Raw genomic sequence first — 25,440 nt, forward strand, 5'->3', positions numbered from 1 at the left:
AAGGAGATGCTTTGGATCAGCATTTAACTGATAATAAATAAGTTGTATAAAAAATAATAAGTTACTAGACATAGAAGCTTTCTTCATTCGGGTATCGGTATATTCTGTTTGGCGATCCATGCACAGTGCAACTCCACACACTGTCATATGCAAAGCAAGCAAGCATTGTGCAACTTGATTGTTGCAAAATGTTTTCTGTAGTGGAGATGTTTAGATGTGATTTGAACAAGTGTTCTGTTCAACAGTATGTAGACTTTACCAATAGGCTGCAAAGGATGCAAACAAAAAGTTATGTCCATATACAGTTTGTTTGTTTATTGTTTGTTTAGTTAGTTATGGCAACTCAACACTTGGATGATCTGCCTAGGGGGTGCCTTCCGGGAGATTTTTTTAAGAGAAACTGGCCCCTGTTAAGGCGTTACAGACATGGAGAAAACCTAGAAAACACATGGCCAGCCTGTCCGAGCAAAGCGCAAACCCATGACCGAATTTCCAGTGTTCAGGGAACAAACACCGCTTAGCCGCTGGTGGGCATCCATACACAGTACTTAAATTGCATTGTCGATCCTGACTTTGTTGTTTTTATTACTACGGCAAAGCATTTTCATTTATTCCTCAATTATAACAAACTAGTGTGCATTTAGAATCTCATACTATTATCCGATATTTGAATATCTTGGAATGTGTGCATGTTTTCAATCGGAAATCGAATGCCTTCTAAATGAAATTCAAAATTTGAATGAACAGTTTGCAACAGATTTATGTAAAAGCCTGAGGAAGAACCCAGAAGAGGTGTTGAAAACGTTCGCAATAGTAGAACATTTTTGCTCTGGTTATTTGGTTTAAGTAAGGTTGATTTTATATTCATCCTGGTGTGTTAAGAAATTAAATATTATAACAGCCATTTTTTAACTTATAAATGCTCATTTCTCTTCTATATGCTTGCAATATATTAATATAAGAAAACCACACCATGTGTCAGAATCAGGGGTGCCAGTATATTGGGGCACTTGGGGCATGTGTCTCTCCCCCTTTTTTTGGTCTCTGTTGTCGTTTTCCTAATCTCCAAGGGGGACCCAAATTCTGTTATCAGCAAACAACAGAAAATTTATGGCTTCTAGACTATTCTGCAAATATAAAAGAAACTAATGAACAATATTTGTCCATTGTCCCATTAAAATGAGATTCTAGAATCTCATTTTAATGGATTTTGAAACAACAGATTTTTTGAACAATGGATTTTTTTCCCCAGGTCTCACCAAATCAATGTAATTTTATCTCCTTTTAGTAGATCCAGTGCCGGATTAAGCCTCTAGTGGGCCCTAGACAAAATTTTAATTGGGGCCCCATTTAAATAAGTTGCATCTAAACAAATCTTATATAAAGTGACATTAGCGTAGCTAGTATAGGTGACACCCAGTGCGGATATCGTGGTGTCACCCATAACTTTTTAACTCTTTTATAAAACACTATTGAATTGTAATATCTTCGCACTCGAGCAACTTGAACGCTATATCGAATATGTGATGTCGCGACGTATAGGTGTTGATTTAGAAAATAAATCATAACCATCCATACATCAGTACTACCACGAGACGTGGCCGTAGGAATATTTGTAGATGGCACGAGAGATCCCGTGGCGTACATTACTTCTGACGCACGGGTGGCTGTTGACCTTTTTTTTTCTAGGTAATGGCTAGTCGAGCGGAGCTTAGTAAGAATTGTTAAATACAGCCTTTTCTGTCCTATCGAATTTCGAATTCGAAACAGAGCAGTCTTCTGCACTGAAGCCGGGCCCCTCCGGATTACGGGCCCTAGACATTTGCCTACTTTGCCTATTCGATAATCCGGCCCTGAGTAGATCCATAACTGGAAATATCAGATTTGTTTTTAGCCCCATCTATTGTAAACTTTGCATTTTTTTAACGTTTAGTTAATATTTGGGTATGTCTGGGAATTTGTAAAGGTTGATAATGCACTTGTTACATTTGGGATATGTACAATTGAAGAATTATATGAAGAGAGTCAGCAGGCTGATACAATTGAGGAGGAACCACCTAGAGAACATTCTGACACTGGTTCAAGTATAGTGCCAAAATTTAATGAGGTCATCGAATCTTTCCAAGTTGTAAAAACTTCCTGATGAGTTTCAGCATAAACAAACAGGTTGTACAGTACAAGACATTGCTAATATAAAGTGGTTGTTGTATTCAATAGGCAGAAAAGTGGTATCAAAACAAACCAAGAAGGACAAGTTTTTTTTTAACAAATCTTGAAGTTTAGTGATGTGCTAATGAGCATATATACTTTGCCTCTTTTTGTGCTTACTGTATATACAGTTTCCGTCAGCTTTGTACATTGTGCCATAGGTGTGTATGATAATCTTTTATTGTATGTGTTTCTATCAGTGCATATTCTAATGTGCAACTAGACACAAAATATGTAATGGGAATTTTGAATTGTGCAGTGGGAATCCCAAATTTGTGCAGTAATTAATTGTCTGATTCTGGGTTTTATAAATATTTCTTCTGGTTATGTTAAAGTTAAAATATTTACCTAAATTACTGTATACAGTCCAAAACAGAACCTGAATAAAAAGGAAATCAGCCTAAACAGAAAAAATTCTTCAGAACAGGTGATTTTCTATGTCAAAAAAGAACTTGTTCAAAACAGAAGTCTGCCAAACTGGAAAAAATATTTGGTACCATGTGATTCTGGTTTATACAGGTTTTATTACATATTTTATTCAACCCATGAAAAAAGAGCTATGAAAGGAATGTTGGCAGGATTTACCATTTGTATTGAATATATACAACAGATATTTTTTTATACAGTGTAACATCAGTATTATCATTTAAACTATAATCCAAAACCAAACCATACTTATCATATAGTAAATTATATCACATGTAAGCACACAGTGCACATTGCACATGTCTAATGATTAAGATTGAATGGTGATTGAAATTAATAAATAGTTATACAGATATAAGATTTGTGTTATTGTCCTTATTTTCTATTTGTCTTTTAGAACAGCTTATTAATGCTAGAATTTATCAGCTTGGCCTAAACAAAACTGATGTTTATGCAGTAGGAAAAAACTTGAGAATAAGGCCTGGTTACTATAGAATAAAGAATAGAGATCTCAAGAGACTGAATAATTTGAAGTTCTGGTATTTCTTACATGTAGGGGTTTAAAAATGGAAATTTTTTTAAATAGCAGATATTTTCTTGAGTATGCAGGAAATCTGTTTACACAAAAAAACAGATTCTTGGAACAATGGATGATTTTTGATGGTCCAAGCAATCCATTAAAAGGAGATTCTATTGTATGTTAACCAGAATCAAATTTTTTGTTTTCGAGGCCAAGTTAGCCCCAATTGCAATCAGAGCCACCTTGTGGGAGCACTGATCTGATGTTGAATTGAGTTTGAAGCTTCTTCCATAATATACAATGCACTTTTTCATAGCTTATGCCCCCCACCTTTATAATCTACTGGTCTTACTGGTCAGAATTACATTTCATCTTATTATGATCCCGGAAAATTTATTTATAACAATGTTGCAATGAATTATAAACAAAACAAAACAAAAGAAAACATTCAATGGCTTACAACCTCTTCTACATGTGGAGAAGTTTGAACAAGGTTTCTGCCTGCTGTCCTAATCATACAAATTAGTTATGAAAAAAAAAATATTTTGCTGAATTATGCCAATAATAACATGGGTAATAATAGTTTAAAATTTAACCTTTTCGAATAACTTTTGTGATTGTTATGCAAAGATAATTGAATCACATAACTACAATGGAAATGTTCAGTATTATACCAGACAACTTTCATAAAACAGCAGGAATAACTACCAGCATCCCTTGGTAAGATCTGAACCAGGGGATGAGGAAACTGCTAGTGAATAAAGCAAAAATACATGAATCATCAAGCAGAGCTATATCTAGAAGAAAAACTGTATCGTAGGTTAAGTTTGCATTGTGTGAATTGGTACACAGAATTTTCAAACAAATGTATAGGAAATGTAGCATGTGATCTGTTTTTCAAATTTTGAGGATCTATGAATAAAGATAGACAAGGATCACCAAATAGTTATATAATAGTTGTATCACACAGTCCAAATTGCTAAGTTGCAGATATTTGAAATATGCTGGTAGCGATCACCAAATATTTATGTAGTAAATCTATCCTGCAATCCAAATCATAGTTTACAAATTTCAAAAAGTGATGGCATAACTCTTGGCAAAGTTGATTACTGGTCAATTAACCAACAAGAACATTTTCCCTCCCTCCTCATACTTTTCTGCCTCCTAAAGAATCAAACCCCATTTTTATCAGAAAAATACTCTAAAAGACTTATCCCTTTTTCTGATAAGTGTCCTATCTACAGCTTCCATAAGATCACCAACTACAATGTTTCATTTGTTTTCCTCCTGATTAAAAACAATCAGAACATTTTCATGGTGAATGGAAAAAATTTGAATTGTCTAAACTTGAGCATGATACAGTCAAGTAATGTTGAAGCAGATGCCTGCAATCAGCTGCAAGACATTGTACCATGTGGATTTCCAAACAGAATAAACCCAAATAGCTGCTTAAAAATTTTATTACTAAATGTGTATGCACATCAAATGGTAGCTATGAGACATGGTTTGACTTATATTTTAATAAGAAATGCTCTTAGTACATCCATGCATTTCTGACTTTGGCAAATGCTACATGAACAGAAATACTATATAATTTTAAAAAAATGTATTTTATTCATTTTTGTGTGTGCACTACCACCAGAGGAACATTTTTAACTGTTTTGCATTTAGAGGAGGACGAAGTAGCCTCAAATAAAAGGTTGATTCTGCCGTGGAATTATTTCCTCAAAAGCATTTGAAAGGACTTAAAGGAAAAAAAGACATTTTGTATGTATTGTCTCCTAGGAATTTTATAAATTTTGTAAAATTAAATTAGTCCTGGCAATTTTTTAAAAATATTTTAAAAAACTATGTGAAAGCATTAGCCAAAATGTCAATTGATTGCTATGCACGGCATTTCAATTTCTTTCCATAGCATTGCCAGTGTAGCTGATTTCTATTATAAACTACATCTTTTATGCTTCCCCACAAGAAGAAGTAAAGGGATGTTAAATCAGATGAGTGTATGAGGAACTGAACAGAACCTTTTCATCCTATTTACTGACCTAGCACTACACCATTGAGAGGTGAGAGCCTTCCTCAATAAGATTGTGTGGTGGTGTCCCACAATCACTCATTTCCACAGAAGGCATGAATGTCAGGTTAAAATTGATATGTGAAGTTACTAACTGTATCTTAAAAAAAAATGGGCCAATTAAACTCATGGATGATAGTCCACACTGAATATTGAGTTTTAGTAAATTAACTCTCTTGTCTACATGAATGTGTGGATTGTCTGCAGCCTAATATACTTCACTGTACTATGTAGCTTAAACTGTGCTTCATCAGACCAAGCCATTTATCCCAAAACTCTATCCTTGTGTATCATGTTTAAATCATTCACAATACTACGTTTTCCAATCACAGTTATCTTCATTTAGGCAAGTAATAATTTTAAGATGTAAACTTTTGATTTTGCTTTCTTAAGAATGCATTGTATGCTTAACCTGCTAACTCCTGTTTGATGCACATTATATAGTAGACTTTTGCAGTAAATGTGTTAGCTGTTCTGTACAGTTTGGTCTTTAAGCAACCATAACCAAACTCTACTGTGGCATCCATGAGAGATCAGTTCTCAGAGCAAACTAAAAGAAACAATGGTTAGTAAAACTACTATATTCATATGAGTACTATTGGTAATTGCACTATTAATAACCACAATATGACTACCTTTATGGTGCAGTAAAAGTTTATTTCTTGAATGTTTTCAGACTTCTTAATTGATCTTCCTCAGGAAATTTATAATTCAAAGAAGAACAAAAGCCCTAATTTATTTGAGAATCACTTAATTTGAATACTAATGTTTTTTGGAACAATAATAAAAATATTTAAAATTTTTTTTAAAAATACATGTGGTAGACTTCTGTTTTTAATGTCAAATCTATAAGTACTGTACATTAAAACAAGAATATACCATATTAAACATAAAATAATTCCTAAGTATATCAATATATAAACTATTAATAAATCCACTACTTATATGAAATTTATTATAAAAATATTTACATCTCCATTTGTATCAAATATGTACACCAAAAAGACTTAGCAAACTCTCTGGAAGCACTTAAGTTCACCAATTTGTAGGTCGTATTTCCGAAAATAATCCAAAAAGTTTCAAGGAGGCAGTATTTGATATGCTGCCTCCTTGTAAATTGCAGAAGCTTGAATAGTGTTACCCATAATTGTGGGATTTCAGAAGTTTGGCATGTAATGTACTGTACATAAAGCAACCTCAAGTGGACAATCAATCAATTACAGAGAAAGCTACACAATTATGGATGGTCCATAATTGTAATGAAAAATGTGCCCAAAAATAATCCAAATAAAAATAAAAATCAAGAAAAGGAAATTGAACCAGCAAACCCTACAAATGTGGTGGAGACAAGAGAATAGAAAATTACCACAGTCATAAAGAAGACAGAAGGACTATTCACAAGGTTTTTACTGGACTTGTTTAGTATTATTGTGTACTAATTTAGAATCCTATTAATAAGGTGTAGGTAGTAATTTGTAATAATAGTACTGTTATTACAAAAGTACTATTATTGAATGACAAACAAAAACTGAGTTTTTGTTTGTCATTCAATTAATAAGGGTCAGTAAGGCCAAAATGCATTTTGGATAAGTTAATTAAATAGGCTGTGTGTAATAATAGGCCTGCTCATTAGTCATAAGTAACTAAGTAGTTTTTGTAAGTATATTTTTATTTACTAGAATTTATATGATTTTTTGCTTTTTTATTGTATAAAATTAAATATTTAATTTCTAAAGTCAAATGTCCATGTATAAGATTTTTCTGTTTAGGCATTTAATGAGATTTGATTAACACGTGAAATTAATTGCAGCAATCCCTTTTTATATGCAGCAGAGGTTTTAATTAATACTATTCTAACAGCTATCTTTACTTAACATAGATATGTTTTTCTCAGCAAATAAGATGTTAATGAATTTGCTATTTTAATTTATTAAAATAAAAATATTAGTTGTTAACCAAAAATTTGTTCTAGTAGATGGTGATTGTTTGGTTGAGTACCAAGATACAGTACCTCTGTATTGATTAATGCGATTATGATATACACAGTAGCATCGAGGGATTAATTAACTGTGTTAATCCCTCGATGCAAGGGATATCTGTATCATGAAACTTTTTCAAAAATTTTTATCTATTTGTATAACACATTTCAGTATCATTCCTTATGTATTATCTTCTGACAGATTTTATAATATATTTTTTATCAGTTATGTAAATATTGTCTAATAATATGGATTTGATATTTTCAAACAAATTTCTATGATGTTATGTTGCTATGATTTATAATAGGGGTTCCCAATCTTTTTTGTGTTCCCCTTTTAAGTAAAAACTTTTTCCATTGATTCCCTCGTGTGTGTGTGTGTATAATATTTTAATACGTACATTCTTTTATAATTGGAAAGTTTTGAAAATGATAGTGAAAATATTTTCAAGAACTTTTAAATGATTGTATTTATTAATTAATTAAACAATATTAAAATATTATACTGTGTGTGCATGTACAGTATTTATGTAATTTGCTCATTGACCATTTCCAACTTTCATCAACCTTTAGGAGTTGATACTGACCCCATTGGGAAACCCTGAGTTATAATAATTGCTCTGAATCAAAATTTAAACATTCACAGTATCTATGATATAAGAAAATTAGATTTTAAACATATAATGATATTTAAATGTATTATATTTTCCAGAATTTTACTGTTTAATAAAGAAAGAAATTAATGTAATGTATACTCAGAAGTCTCTCTCTCCCATGTATCTGTTTAAAATACAACAATGGAAGATGAGCTTTCTGGATTTGCTGTTATCATATGTATTGCTTTTGGAGTTATGGTATGTGATTAAGGGTTTATATATGATATCTTTAATAATATATTGTTTGTTTTGATTAATAACAGAAAATATTTAATTATAATAAAAAATTCCAATATGTAAGCCAGAATATAAGTACAGTGGTGTCTCATAATTCAAATTTAATTCATTCCAAGAGACCATTTGAACTCCAAATCTTTCAAAATCTGAATAAATTTTTTCCATTAGAAATAATGGAAAGTGAATTAATGCATTCCCAGACTCTAAACAATACCCATTTTGATAAACTTAAAACAGGAAACACACATAATTTAAGGTAAAAATAACAGTTAAATGCCCTAATAAAATTAAAACATGAAAATGATAAATAGAATATGTAAATAATGATTTATAATAAAATGAAAATTCCATTTACTTGTTGCACACTGTCGACTTCAGCATTTTAAACATGGCCACACATACCACTTTCATGCTTCATAATCATTTCCTTTTTCATCTGAATCATCTGATATTACAGCCTTCCTCTTACTTGTTAGACTTTATTGCTTCCACACATTTCTTTGATGCCATGATTAATAAGTAAAGGTGATATTGGGTTGAACAGAAAGTTTTTGTGTATTTTTAACAGATGTCCTTACTTAACATAGATGTGTGATTTAATTATAGCAGTTGTGAAATTTAACACGTTATTGCTAATTTGAGATTTTATTCTTTGTTTAGAAGCTTATTTTACATTTGAGTGCATTTTTCATTTTGTGCTCAGTCTGAACTCCAAAGTGAATTTTTTTCGAATTTGGCATTCAAACTCAAGCATTTGAAGTATGAAGTACCACTATATTAAAAATTACATCATCTACCATCTTGTAATAAAAAGTATAACTATTGATGGCTCTTATTAAAAAATTATTTCTTTTGCTTGATTTCAAATTTAATAAGAAAATAAAGTTACATACATTACATACATAACTTTATTTTAAATATAAATATAAATAAATTTAATAAACAATAATAACTTTGTGCGACTATTAAGTAATCAAAATAATACTTCAAATTAAATATTTTTATTTTATTATTTTAGTTACGAAAAAAAAATATTACTAGTAATGTTAAATGTAAAATTTAACATTTTTTCCTTTCACCTTATTATTTCATCTTGCATCACCACCAGATGCTTTCTTTGATTTTTTTAAAATTTTATATTTATCATATTATCTTTACTGGAATACTTTACTTGTTTCAATATATTTTTTCAATTTGTAAATTGTTGAAAATATAGGAAAATGCACTGGTGTTAATATTAGAAATAAACAAACCTCTACTATAATTTAAATCAACTAAGATTCTGCATTACCCAAAGTGAATTGTGGAAGAGTGCTTTGTCAACAATGACATGAGAACATAGTACAGCACAGTTTCTATCATAAATTTTGGCCAGATGCTGTTTGGTATTTGATGGAAGCTCTAAAAGTTTAAAAAAAAAAGTTTGCTCTGGTGACCTTGTGATAATACAAACTTTTAAAAAAGATTAAATAAATTTAAATTGAAATCATAAGTTTACATTTCTTTTAATAAATTATAACAGTTTTAAATAAAATTAAGTGTTTTATTGTGTAATTTAAAAGTCATTATATTCAATAAGTAGATTTAATCAAAAAATAGAGCATATTGTGCACATTAATGCATTTAAATTAGTTTGTTTACTATAACAATCTTCCACGCCTTTTAGGTTATCTAAGTTTTTGATTATCTGACTTACCTTAGTTACTAGATAATCAGAACTTTATTGTGTATCCAATATTGATACATTATTTAATTCGTATATTAATTCAATTTTTTCACATTCTTAATTCTTCTAATAGTTTATTTTTTGAAGATATTATTCAACAAAGAAAAAGTATTGAATAGAAAAATATATCACAAGATTTTGATAACAATAGGAAATAGTAACTTTTATATTCAAATTATTCTCTGTGTTGATTTTGCATATAGTGATATAAAGAATAATTATAATTAGATAATTAACTTATTTAATTATAATTAAAAAACAAATAACATTCAAAGTGTTTAGAATGTTGTTTGTTTACTAACAATTTTAGCAACATAGTAAATAATCATATTGTGATTTACAAATGTTCTAACAAATGAAACATCCAAGAAATTACATTAAAAAATATTAGTTCAGTAGTTGAATATGAAATATAAAATAATGTTTGCAATTCTTACTATTTCATAATCATTTAACAATTAAAATTGAAAATTCAATTAAAAAAAAATATATGTATATATATAAAATTAAAAAAAAAGTGTGTACATATTTTTGTGTACACATATTTACACATACACATTATATGTTACAGTCAAAACCATTTTTTAGTTAGGATGCGTTTTAACTAGTTGAAACTAGTTTATACTGGATGTCTTTGTTAAAACCCGTTTTGTCTAGTTAAAGCTAGAATTTACCGTAAGTCAAAAATGAATTTGAGTTAAAACTAGCTTTAACTAGACAAAATGGGTTTTAACAAAGACATCCAGTATAAACTAGTTTCAACTAGTTAAAACGCGTTCTAACTAAAAACGGGTTTTGACTGTAACATATATATATACTTGAATTGATCAAACAGATAAATTGAATGTAAGTTCGTACAAAAGCCAACCAAAATTTTATTATAACTTTTTGACATTTAATTTAACTAACACAAAAATTATGTAAAATAGTTTATACTTGTTTCATACATATGTAGTTTTTTTCAGAAATAAAAAGCTAAAGTCAAATAGTTGTCTTCTACATGTTCTCTTAATTTTCTTTGAAAAATTGTTGCTTCAAATTTTGTAATACAGTTCCTTAATGTTTTATTTATTTCAAATATTATCAAATCAAAGAAAATTTTTCACTTTTTACATAAAATATTTTTATAATTTATTGAACAATTATTAAAAGTGTTTATTTTTAATAATGATTCAAAGTATTCTTTTCATAAAAATATTATTAAAATTATTTCATGATTATTCAATAAACTATAAAATTAACACACAAAACATTTTTGAGCTCCAGCAAACTAATTTATTTCTTAAACTAACATTTTCAACTGTGTTTAATGGCCATCATCACATTTATTTGAATGATTAAAACATCAAACTCAAAATGGAACAAATATTTAAATTTGCATAATTATAAAAAAAAACTAGTGATATATGACATTTATGTTACATTACAAATGGAATTTATAAGGTGCTAACGAATAAAACAATTAAAATAACCCTATTGAAGGAGTTTCCACGAGTAGAATGTGGAAACTCCTTCAATAGGGAACTCCTCCATCTGGTTGTGGAGACCATGGTATCCTATGATTGAGACACTTTATAGTAGGCATTGAAGAATGTTTCCAAGTCCTTACAGTTGATTGCTTTGGACTTTAATGAAATTTTGTAAATTTCTAATTTTTCTAGATGTTTCAATTTGGTAAGGTCCCACTCTGGTATTAAGATTTTGGTATCCCTTAGCATGGCATTGATGATGATTTCAGTGGAAAAAGTGGCTAAAACTATAATAAGGGCTATCAAAATCATAACACCAAAGTGGGATCTTATCAAATTAAAATAACTAGAAAAATTAGAAATTTACAAAATTTCAGTAGAGTTTAAAGCTTTAAGAACTTGGAAACACTCTTCAATGCTTGGAAAGCCTACTATGAAGTGTCTCAATCATAGGATACCATGGTATCCACATCCAGATATTCTACTCCTGGAAACTCCTTCAATAGGGTTATTTTAATTGTTTTATTCTTTCGCACCTTATAAATTCCATTTGTAATGTAACAATGTGTCATACATCACCAGTCATTATATTTATATATATATTTATGTAAATTTCAATATTATATTTCATTTTGAGTTTGATGCTCAAATCAATTGAATAAACCCGATGATAGCCACTGAACATACTTGAGAACAAATTTTTTTAGAAATAAATTTATTTGGAGCTCAAAGGTGTTTTGTGTGTTAATTATAACAATCAAGTTACTAGAAATTTTAATCTATAAAAAATTTTTATATAAAAAGTCAAAAAATTTTTAAAGATATAAATGAAGATATTGAAAAATTATTAAGATTAAATAGAACAACAAGAAACTGTCTTTTAATTGTGTGTTAATTCGATATTTACCAATAATAGAGAACAGTTAGAACAGATTTTATTATTCAGTTCTATATATTGTAAAAGCATTTGGAATCTTGTAAGATAATAGATTGTTAATCAATTACTTTGATTTACAATCTTATTGTAATCTGATGTACAGTACACAGCTTTATAAAATATTTATTAAAATTGACTATAGAATATTTTTTCTTTTACTTTTACTTTTCTTATTTTTTCTTTTACTATGTTTGTTATAGAATATGTTCATAAGTTATTCAATTAAAATAATTAATAATAATAATTTTATGAATTTTTACTGAACAATGTAATTAAATTCACTTTTCCAGACTTTTATTTTGTTGTTCATTTTTGCAAAAAGGCAAATAACTCGATTTACATTAAAATCAAGATATGGACCTCATGTTCCAATTGGGTATGATGCACCTAAAGTGAGTTTCTTTACTTCTTATTTATAATGTAATACAGTCAAACCTGTTTTTATGCGGGGGATAGGGACCGCATTAAAAAAAACGCATTAAAAAAAATCTCACGAAACTTCACGAATGGCTGTAAATAATAGTTTTCGCAACACAATTAAAAAAATAATTTTTTTATGCGGTCAACAGGGACCGCATAAAAAAAGTCTCACATAGAAAATAACTCAAAACCGTACGAAATAGAATTTATTGACAACAGATGTCAGCACTCGACTGCATCGTCTGGTCTATCGTCTGTTTTACATATTTTTGTCCAGGTGGTGTTTTGTTGACTTAAAAAGTAAATTATTTCATTTTTCGCATATTCATGCAATAATATTACTATAATAAGTGCATTTATGCTATAATAAGTTTATTTAGCTATAATAAATCAACGTGAGACACGACGAATCGCACGAGACTAGTCGCCAACTATACCGCACTAAAATTGCACAAAAAAAACCGCATAAATTAAAAATCGCACAAATAAAAATCGCACATAAAAAGAGCGCATAAAAACAGGTTTGACTGTATAACAAAACAAAGCAAATTTATTTTACATCAAAATTTATTTGGCATATAAATGTTGTGTAATATAGGCTAGAAATTTAAAAAGTATGATTATTTTCAAATTTGATATATATATATATATCAAATTGTTATTGTATTCAGAGGTTATGTTGTGTATATATATATACACACAATATAACCACTATTTAGAGGTGTCTGCTATTCAGAGGTACAGTACCACAGTTCAGAAAAATTTTATTGCAGAGACAACATTTCCTGCTTGCTACAGTTTAGACAGCATTTAGAAACCAGTAATTTGACCTACTTTCTAGACTCACTCGACAGCAGGTTTAGATGGCATTTTAATTCAAGTGGAAGTTTTGTTTGTGGAAAAGTTTAGATAAAAATGGATATCATTCCTTTGATAAATGTTGTTAACAGTATGAAACAGTAATGAATTAATAAGTTTGTTAACTTATTAATTCATTAATTGCTTGGATCAAAAATAATATAATTAAATACTTTAAATTTGTTTTAAATGTTTCAATTCCAATATATTCAAACAGATGAAGACTTAAAACTACAATTAATTTAAATCAGATGTATTTAGTTACAATTCAAGTATCATGTCGGTTATAAAACATTAATGTATTACAGGGTCGTTATTGCTAATCCCCTGGTCAGAACGTTCTGTTAAACAAACGAGACAATTTTAACAATTACCAAAACCTTTTTATAGAAATAAAAAAAATGTAATAATAAAATATTTAAAATTACTCATCTTGATAATTATGAAGGAGAGAGTAATACAATGTCAGAATAATTCCTTAAAAATCTATTCCAAAGACAAATTCCGAATTTGGTATAAATTTTCTAAATCTGAATTTGTTCATATTTTAAATCATAATTAAACATTGAAATGGAAAAAGATTGTCATTAACATTTCCAAGAAACTCAAAATTACTAATAACAGTTTTAAATATTCATTTATAAATTACAGAATTAAAAAGTATGTACATAAATTTTATATTTATACTAAAAACCTGCACTTGTTTCACGGGTTAGTTTATTGTATTAATCATGATTGTGACTGTTTTGCCAACCTCATGTGCAATAAATAACTAGTAACTGACAGTATATAATTACATAAGTCTCTCTTTATCACATAACAATACGTCAACAAAGGGTAACACAACCTTTTCATGTGTGTTGCCCTGCAGAATGTTAGATTACTAGACATGTGGGACTGGTGAGTGACAGACTATAGAAACTATTGAATTTGATTTTAAAAATACATTATCTTCCAAAATCAAATCAAAAAATTTGGTAATATTGTAAAATGTTCATCATTTCTACTGATTTTGATTCATAATTCAAATATATTGTGACTACAGTAGAACGTCGTTTATCCAAAAGCCGATCAACTGAAACATCGGTTAACCGAAAGTGTTCCAGTCGGACTGTGTCATACTGAATCAAACATTTTTGATGCTAGATTACCTTCCAAAATATAATTTTTTTGTTTTTATATTTTTCAATATATTTATTTTGTTTGTACAAAATAAAGAAATAATTTTTAATGATACAATAGCCATGATTATTATTATAAAAATTTTCGTTAGGCTTAAAATCAATGAAAATTCAACGTGAAGTGACATGCAACGGAGAAAAATTTCAACATGAGATAGGTTAATATATTTTTTCGTACATAATCGGTTATCCGAAAAATAAGTTATCCAAACAACCCCAGTCCCCAATTGATTTGGATAAATGATGCTGTACTGTACTATCTTGTACAGTAGCATTTGTTTCATTGTTCAATGTCTTTTCATTAAGATGAAGAATAATGATAACTAATAAACTATAATATTTCATTTTAATCAAGTTATTTTAAAATAATTAATATATTGAAAGACAACATTAAATACAAAATAAATGCATTATTAACTTTCTTATTTTTGTTTTTTTATTATAAGGTTTTAAGGCAAGAAATAGACAGACAATTAGAAATTGTGAAACATATCCAGTGTAAGCCAAAATTATATAATGATGATTTCAAATACATTGAAAATAATAAGTGTAAGTAAAATCATATACTTTTGAAACTTTCAAAGTTCTTTACTCAATAAAAAATAAATAATAAAATATGTATATCTTTTTGAATGAATGAATAAATAATCTTTATATTGTAAGTTAATTCAAAACATCACAGAAAGAAACATTTTTGGATATATTATTGATTAATAAGTAATTAGTATAAACAACTATTTATCTTCTGCATTATTATACTAAATATGTATAAGTTGTTATTAAATGTGTTATTTAACGAGGGTGAACTAACTATCATAGTTAATCTGCTGAATTAATCAATGCATCTTTAACAATGGGTGACGTTGAAAGCATGCTAACAGTTTTGACTTGGTTAATCGGTCATTTTCAGTCATGGACAGATGAAAGTGAAACGTCAGTATCCCCATCTTCCTTTCAAACAAGAAAGGAAGATGGGGATAAACAGTCAAACAACAATGTTCAAAAGTGGTAGCATTCCTTCAACTTCATCCACTGTTAAAGATACATTTATTAAGTCAATGTGTTGTTTAATTATTACACAAACACACATACTATATATATATATCACTCAATAATAAACATATAACAAGAAAAGTGAATTTTAATACATGCACATAATACCATAAATACAAACAACCTTTAAGTTCCAGCAGTACAATTTAAATTGCAAACATTTTCAATTGTTTTAAACAACCATCATCAGGCAAAAATCTAAAAGAACAAAGTAATCAAACAAATGACTGTAATTCCATTTAAAATTCTGAAGCTACTGCATGATTGGTTACAGTTTTAAACATCATTTAGATGTAATTTACATCAAAAATATATCTGTTGACAAAAAAGTGTTTACATGTGATACAGTTGCATGAAACAAAACTTATAGGAGAATATATTCTGAAGATTTCATTAGTTTGTAGCACATTCTCTATGCATATAAGATGGGATTAGCATCCTTATAATTAACCATTTTAGTCTTTAAAGATGTCATATATATCTCAAGTTGCTTCATTTTAGGAGGTCATGGTCATGTACCCATTTTACTGTTATTTCCCTTGGAAATCTAACTCCAGGCCATACTCCATTGTGAAAGCAGATAAAGTTGTTACCAGATTGCACTTTTTTACAGTACGCTAGTGCTCTTTTACTCTTGTCTTGAAAGAACACACAATAGCTCTATTGTACTATAGCTCAGTGTGAAAGCAGTGATCCTTTACTAGAATGCAGTATACACTTAAAACACACCTCAATCAATTAGCATTTTGTCATTCCTAGCAGTTTAAAAACTGTTAGGCTTCTTTAGCAAATTTACTGTTGTGTGGCCATAGCTACGAGGGTTGTTCAATAAGTTTTTAGAAAATCCAATAGATGGCGCTCGTAGCATCAAAATTGGCACGTTTTTAGTAAGCGTCGTGGCTCACTGGACAATTGTGAAAATCTCAGTCATATTCATCGCATGGTTTAATTTTTATTGTCGATTGAAGCAAGAAACTTTTGTTTATTTAGAAAAATGGAAAAAAGTGAGTTTTGATTGGTGATTAAACACTTATATTTAAAAGGCTTAACATCGAAAGAGATCAAAGCTGAGTTGGATGAAGTTCATGGCACATCTGCTCCTGTGTTTGCAACTATTTACAATTGGGTAAATGAGTTCAAACGTGGCCGTACATCCACAAAAGATGAACATCGTTCAGGATGTCCAGTGGAAGTGACTACTTCCGAAATGATTGACAAAATCCATGATATGATTTTGAATGATCGACGAATCAAAGTGCGTGAAATAGTTGAGGCCACAGGCATATCACAAGGTATGGTTTTTTCTATTTTTCACGAAAAATTGGGTGTGAAAAAAATCTCAGCAAGATGGGTGCCACGTTTGCTCTCAGTGGAGAATAAACGTAATCGTGTGGTTGACTCTGAGGCTATTTTGGCACTTTTTCGTCGCAATCCTGACGAGTTTCTGCGTCGATACATAACTGTGGACGAAACATGGATACATTACTATACTCCAGAGACAAAAGAACAGTCAAAACAGTGGGTTTTTGAAGGTGAAAGGGCTCCGAAGAAGGCAAAGACAGCGAAATCGGCCGGGAAGGTGATGGCCACGGTTTTTGGGATGCATGTGGAATCATCTACACTGATTACTTGGAAAAAGGAAAAACAATAACTGGAGAATATTATGCATCATTATTGCACCGGTTGAGCAAAGAAATCAAGGAAAAACGTCCTCATTTGAAAAAGAAAAAGATCCTCTTCCATCAAGACAATGCACGGGTGCACACCTGTGCAGTTTCGATGACCAAAATCACGGAATTAAAGTTCGAATTATTACAACATCTACCGTATTCACCAGATTTGGCCCCCAGTGACTTTTTTTTTGTTTCCAAACTTAAAAAGATGGCTCGGCGGACAACGATTCATGTCGAACGAGGAGGTCATCGCTCAAACAGATGCCTATTTTGAGAACCTTCCAAAATCTTACTTTCTAGATGGCTTAAAAAAGTTGGAGAAATGCTTGGAAAAGTGTATAGAGCTTAAAGGAGATTATGTTGAAAAAAAAATCTACTTAAAATAATTTGTTTTTCTATCTTTTTCTAAGGACTTATTGAACGACCCTCGTATCTGGTAATGTATAGTTCTAAGACATTACTGTACATGACCACTTTAAATTTACTGCCCATGGTGGTTTATTTATCAGTCATATGCTTTGAAATATTCTTTCATCAAGTGTTCCATATCTGTGGTGAATGGCTAACTTGCCGATATAATGAAGTTCTTCTCTTCTGTCAATTGTCACTTCAGTGCATTATTGTTCTTCTAAGAAGGAGAGGGTCAGACATTCAGCTATCTGATTCAAATGAAACTTAGTGATCATGTAGCCCTAAACACAAACAGCTCTTCGAGACTAATTGTTCACAAATTGAATAAAATAGGAGTAATAATTTTTAAGGAATTGAAAAGAAATTAACAAAGATAAATCTCTGTGAAGATATGTGAATATTGCCATATTTTTGTGGAATGACCAACATGCTGGTCTATCTGGGGAGACCATGAAATCATATATTTCCATATGGTAAAAACCGGCATGTTGGCTTATCCTGGGGGAATGCCAGTTTAAGTGAGGCTATATATCCCTCTCTAGAGGGTGCATGAAAAAAAGGAATGAGTTATGTCACAAAAAAATGAATGAGTTTTTATTCTAAAACTGTGAAACTGTCAGAATTTCATCAAAAACTACAATTATATGTTTAATTTCTTCATTTTGTTTTTTTTCTAATGATGTAAAATACTCGTAGAATTCTGAAAGTGCTTTTTTAATGTGTAGTTTATTGTTATTTGATTTAAAAATGCAAAAATAAACATACTAAATTTAAAATTCTACATGCAGTAAGCTAGAATTTCTGTATATGAGTTTCAAAACACCTTTCTCTCTTTTTTTTCTAGCAAATTCTTTAATTAAATCAAAAGAACTAATGTTTTTGGCTATCTTAAATGGCCTTCTTCAGGTGCATTAAGGAATTTACTAGAAAAAAAGAGAGAAAGGTGTTTTGAAACTTATATACTAAATTTAAGAAACTGGCTGTAAAGTATCTCAGCTTATACCAATTAACATCAGCTTTGTGTGAAATTTGAGAGGAAGGTGTTACTTTTTAAGGTCAGGGTAGATGATCAGTGTAGTCCACACTGACTAGCTATTACTACTACTACTAATGTCAATAATTCATTAATCTTTTTATTATCTTGTACAAAAAAACTCTTTTTCTGATTTTAAGTCAGTAAAATTATGATATTATTTTATGTAGTCGAAAGAAGGTTTTCTTTAACATTTAATTAACAACTAGTTTTGTTACATCTGATTAATTTTATATTTTAGTTGCAGTTTAACTGGCAAGCTGGTTTCCCTTGTTTGTATGCAGCATACTGGTCATTCCACGAAAATACAGTAATGGTATCAAATTTGTCAATATCAAACTGAGAGTTTGATTAAAATAAGGAATGTGTACAGACCATGATTACACTATACCTCATCATTAAGGAATAATAACAACAATTAGATTACATATGAAATTACTAATATTTAATAAAATTTAATAGAAATCATATATTGGAATGAAAACTTTTCATACTATTTAAATTTCTTTCTTTTATGATAGATATTACATGTAAATAACTTTGAGAACTAGTAGTAGTTTTCCCAATTTGCAAAACAATAGTTTTATAATCAATACAGATATTTTAGACTGTTTATTTATACAAATTTAAATAAACTGTTATTTAATTTAATATTTTTTTGGACTATTATAGAAACAAAACAATGTAAACTAATTTTAATATGTGTATGTATATTTATGAAATATATAACTTACTACAAGGAATGTTGTTGATAATTTGATATCTATAGTAATGATAATTGACAAATACAATAATGTAATAATTAAGTACAGTAAAAAATTTTTCCATTGACACACTATTTTTATTTAGATATATATGTGGATTTAAGTAAAACTACAATATAATTTTTTCATTTTTTTAGATCCTTTCTTCCCTGTTATAACAACTAATAGGAAAATTCAGACATCTCTGGTTGTTATGTAATAATTATTACCTCCTTAGATTTATACTTTTTGTGGATTGTTAAATATAAATTTAATTATAAAGTTATTTTGAAATTTTTAAGTTGAATTAATCAGTTTTTAAAAGAATAAATAAGAAGAAAGCATTTTTAACAGTAGTATATATGCATTTTAATATTCTTAATATTTTCAAATGTTTCAACTTTTAAATATTACATTTGCTTCATTATTAACAAATGTTGTAAATTTAAACGTATGCTTTCTATAATTTTTTATGTTCATGAATTCAGTTTGAATTGTAATAAAGCTTATAAACCACCTATGAACATGACACATTTTAAAATTAAAATATAGGTCAATAAAGTTCTTAGCTCTGTTTTTCAGTATGTATTTTTAAAAATTTTTATGACTACCTTTATATGATGTATTTTCTGATTTTATTTATTTATTTTTCTCTTGAACAGGTTATATATGCAAGCTCTAAGAGCAGTTGATTTGTGTAACTCTGGAATAATCATTTAACAAGAAATATTTGTTTAGTGCATTTTTTTTGTTTACTATACAGATTATTCTTATCTATAAAGTCTCTCCTTTTTGGCTGAATGAACATAAATCTCTCATTTTAGATGATATATTTATTTTATCAGTAATGTTTTTGTTTCTGTTTAGAGATTATCTAAATATTTGTGTTCATGCCATAATTTCAAAGAATATATATTTATTGTAAAGACAAATGTTTTTGTTATGATGGTGTGCTTACAGTTTAGTTGTAATTTGGGTATAAGGTGCATCCCAAATAATTATCAACATGTGTTGTTTTTAATCATCTTTATTAAACAAATGAAATGCTACAAAGTTGCATCTTCCATAGTTTTTTTTTAAATTAGCAGAAAGAAATTTTACACTGTCCTAAAAAAATTATCAACTGTTTGTTAAAAATACTTTCTAGGAAAATATGTGCACATCAGTTTGCATTTTTATATTTATATTGTTCCTGTGTAAGCAAATAAAAATATTTGACACATTTGAAGCATTGGAAATTTTTTTATAACTATGGGTAAAAAATATGATTTAAGTGATTATGAGAAAGACAAAATTGATGCCTGAAAAGTTGAAAGCATTTCCCAAGGTGAAATAGCTTGAAGATTAAATAGAACTAAGTCAACAATAAACAAGTTTTGCAGTGGAAAGGAGGTTCAACAGGAAAATCAAATTGTTGATGAAAAACAAAAGTGACTGCTCGACAACAAAGGCATATATTTCATTTGGCAACAAAAAACCAATGTTCTATAAAGCAAATAACATGAAAATTTGCACCTTTATTCATCCAGCAACAAATGTAACTGAAGAAGACCGTTAAAACGATCGAAAATGTTTTTAATTTATTAAAACATTTGTTGCTGGATGAATAAAGGTGCAAATTTTCATATTAATTCTAATTTCCAGTAGTTTAAAGTTGATTTCTAAGCAAATAACAGAACATTTACAAGGTTGTGTTTCAAAATCAACTGTTGATTGCACTTTGTTGAAATCTGGAAAAGGTAAATTCAAAAGAGTGAAGAGATCTTATCTTAAATCACAAAACAAAGAGGTTAGGTTCACCTGACAAAAATCATATGATCTGGGACAAGGAATGGACCAAAGTTATTTTCAGTGGAAAAAAGAAATTTAATTTAGACAAACCAGATGGTTTTAAATTTTACTGGCAGAATCTACAGAAGGAAGAACACTACTGCAGTAAAAGGATGCAAGGTAGAGGATCAGTAATGGTTTGGGGAGGCTTTGGATTAAAGAGTAAAACCCCTTTAGCACAAATAAATAATAGGATGTAGACTATCTTAATATGCTGCAAATTAATTTGTTACCATGTGCCACCAAAATTTGTGCTAGGAATTACATCTATCAACAGGATAATGCCTCAGCTTATGTCATCCAATGAGAGGTGTGCCAGGATAAATATTCAACTCTTGGATTAGCCTGCATTAAGTCTCAACATAAACCTGATGGAAAATTTGTAGGAATTGTTGTGAGACAGACATATATAAGGATGGTCGACAATTTACATACCTGAAGGCTGCAACTCGTAATGATTGGAACATAATTCCTAAAATAATTCTTGAAAATTTAATAAAATGTATGAAAGATTGGATATTTAAACCAATTAATTTAAATGGCTAGTTCATTGGTTACTAATTCTTACCTTTTATATGCAATTTGCTTGAGTTGATAATTTTTTGGGACAGGGTAAAGTTTCTGTCAATTTAAAACAAACTATATATGGAAGTACAACTTTGTAACATTTAATTTGTGTAATAAACATGATTAAAAATAACATTGTTTTTTATCTAGATAAGAGAACTGAATGTACATTTTAACTTTTAAAATATATGTTCATAATTATTTGGGGCACACCTTACAGTTTAGTTTATGCAAATACTTTTTTGTAATTTGCTCTTCTATTTTCTTTATGCTCAATACATTGTAATTAGAGAAATCTATACATGTTAATTTCTACTTCTCCGTAGTTTCATTATTGATCTATTTTAGAGTTGAAAATATTCTTCTGAATTTCTTGTTTTATATATTGTTTTTATTGCTTTGACTTTATCAAATTCAATTTCCATACATGTATTTTTTAATTAAAGACATTGAGAATATCTAATTAATAGTGATGCACATAGTTTAAAACTATATGCATTAACATAGATCCATGGATGATGATATTTCATTTATTATAGACATATTGGGGAATTACTGAAGACATTTTGTTCCAATGTTATTTAATATGCTTTAAAAAAGCAGTGATATTAAAAAAGATTTTATAACACAAAATATGAAAATCTAAATCAAAGGAAGCAGATTTGAGGTTCTTCAACTCAAGAATGAACTCTTGAATTGATTTGTTTAATAAGTTAAAAACCTTTACATTTTTAATTACATACAATATACGATGATTTAATTACTTACAATATATGATGATAAATCTATTTATTTTCATTTTTAAAAACCATTAAAGTTTTTATACTTTGATGATGATTAATAAATTATTGAAAAAAATTAAAATTTTATCATCTCTGCTAAATACCAATTATAAATAAAACTTTCAGTAGTTTAAATAACTATTACAAATTCTTTTAACTACAGTGGGTGATTGGTTAACAAACATAATCCGTTCCAAGACTTTGTTTGCTATCTGAATTGTTTGTTAACTGATTATCGATTTACCATAGATTTTTGTGGGAATTTGATTAATTTGTTCTGGGGATCCAAAAAAATAAATAAAAAATTATATACTTTCTTACTATGTTTATTTACATGTAATAACAAACTAAAAGCAATCTCTCCATTTTTTCATGGATGGCACATCTTTGTTTCTCAAATGTGATTTTTGTTACTCCTTTAGCTCCTTGAGTCATCTTGATTATATCTTAGCTAAGATTGCATACTGCTCAAGTTCAAGCCATACTGCTAGCAACATCAGGCATCTTCTGCCCACTCTCTACCTTGGCTATTATCTTTTGCTTGATTTCTATGGTGAGCACGGTTCTTGACACTCCACTCTTTTTAGGCTCCATAAAATTATCAATTACTTTTTGAAATAAAAAGTTCAGAAAAGCACTCACAAAAATTCAGAGAACAGAAATCAACTAGCACACAAAAGAATTATGTAAATGTGAAACCTGAATGAAATTCAAAATTTTGGTGTTAAAATGTTAATGAATATCTGATAGGACAGTTAAACTCTCACCTTTAGAAAATAAAAACCTACGTAAAACTTAATGAGTGCCTGACAGTCTTGCGAAGACTATAAAAAATTATTTGTCAGAAAAGTAAACAAAAAGCTGGAATTACTATTGAGTTTCAAAGTTTGGGGAAATACTATCTGATCAGTATCAGGTTGAGCGTCAATGTTGACATCTCCCATGCTCCAAAAGGTTTCGAATTGTTACCTGAAGACAAGGGAAAATCAATCAGTATTTGTTATTTTCTGTTGCTTCTTTTTATGTTTTTCTTCTGTGAAGTGTTTGTTAACCAATCACCCACTGTATATCATGAATTTAATAATCTAAAAAAAAAAATGTTAAAAGTTTTTATTATTTAGAATTTTTGCATAAGTTATTAAATGTTCTCATGATATAGAAGAAAAAAAATGAAGACCTTTTTTTATTCTTTATTTTATGAGTGACATTTGTAAAATTTTGGTATAAACAATAATACTATGGTCCATTTACACATTTTAAAATTAATTGCAAATGTTAGTTTTAATTCAATAAACTGTGTTACTGATGTTTTTTTTTTCAAGAAAACTTGCTCTCTTACCAAATGTTTGTTATAAGATTCTTGAATTATTGTGTTAAATATTATTTCAAAATTAATATTATTATTATTTTTTAGCTCTAAATTATGTACATCGGATGAAAGTTGTGGATATTTTGGCATCATTAGGTAAGTATTAATGTTCTGTTCTGCTTGAGACAATTTTAAAATAAAATTCAGATTCATTTTTTATCACAGAAAATCAACTAATATACAGCATAAAAATATAAATTAAGAACTTTTTTAATAGAAAATAAATTACTTTCAAGTGATCCTTGTAAGAGGTTGCCAAATCAAGATATAAGGCATCATTTACTCTTCTTATCACAATCAGGGTTATTAATTGGATGTGATACACAGTTAATTCATAAATTTGTTGATATTTATGAGCATGCAAGGCATGAACCAGAGGTATGTATAATTTTGAATTTATTTAAAAATTATATAATGTATTAATTAAGAATAATAAAGATTCTAGTATTTTAAGAAAATTTGATTGGTATGCAGTTATTATTTAAGATAGCATACTCATTTTTAAAAGATATATTAAATATTATTGTACAGAATAATATATAAATAAAAAAAAGCTTTTAAAAAACATTATAATAAGAAAATAATCTTTTGATATACTTATGATTAAAGCTAAAATGACAAAATATTTTAAAGCTGAGTTTGGTTTAAAGCAACAGAGTTTGGCTGTTGGAAATTTTGCTTAGTGGGCAACTCTTTTATCAGGTCTGACTGTTTTCTATTAAGCAGACTCAACTGTAATTCTATATTAACATGACAGTCACATGATAGCTTGCAGTAAGTCATGCCATATGATGATTGATTAAATGATAAAAGGTTAGTTATTAAGAGTCAAAGTTGGCACTTTATACTTTTACACATGATAATTATCTGGGATTACATGCTAATTCTATTTCATGTGACAGTCATGCAATAGTCTGCAGTAAATGTCAAATGATAGCTAAATGTCAAATGATATCAATAATATGCCAAAATGTTAAAAATGGGCTATTGTTTTATGAATACTCGATGTTTTTTAAATAAAATTTTCGAAAGGGCAAATAAGAGGCAGTCAGCTCTAAAACGAGTTATTAAGTATATACAGACTCCTAGATTGTTCAGTAGCTTGGTGTCACTATTCTCTCTCTTTGTAAATCTAGGTGACAAAATGCTGATTGCATAAATCCAAAACAATTCAACAAATTCATTCAAAATTTATGTCCATACTACTCATCATGAACTGTTTTAAATTTCATCTAAATTGATTCATTGGTCATCAAGATATTAAGGGTTAAAGTTGGCACTTTAACCTT

General features: G+C 28.8%; 1 protein-coding gene across 2 annotated transcripts in view; it reads left to right on the forward strand.

Moving 5' to 3' along the window:
- Positions 1–25,440, forward strand: part of LOC136984238 (protein C1orf43 homolog) — a 36,539-nt gene that overhangs the window by 1,038 nt on the left and 10,061 nt on the right. Inside the window, exons 2-7 of one of the 2 annotated variants that reach the window (XM_067281142.1) lie at positions 7,919–8,060; positions 12,522–12,623; positions 15,137–15,239; positions 19,762–19,819; positions 24,197–24,247; positions 24,388–24,529. In XM_067281142.1, coding sequence (XP_067137243.1) covers positions 8,004–8,060; positions 12,522–12,623; positions 15,137–15,239; positions 19,762–19,819; positions 24,197–24,247; positions 24,388–24,529 — 513 coding nt within the window. In that variant the 5' untranslated portion in view covers positions 7,919–8,003. Of the gene's footprint in view, positions 1–7,918; positions 8,061–12,521; positions 12,624–15,136; positions 15,240–19,761; positions 19,820–24,196; positions 24,248–24,368; positions 24,530–25,440 lie in introns of both variants that reach the window. The other variant, XM_067281143.1, reaches the window with a different exon arrangement.

The sequence above is a fragment of the Centruroides vittatus genome, unplaced genomic scaffold (assembly GCF_030686945.1).
Source record: "Centruroides vittatus isolate TY-2023 unplaced genomic scaffold, ASM3068694v2 contig_911, whole genome shotgun sequence".
Lineage (NCBI taxonomy): Eukaryota > Metazoa > Arthropoda > Arachnida > Scorpiones > Buthidae > Centruroides > Centruroides vittatus.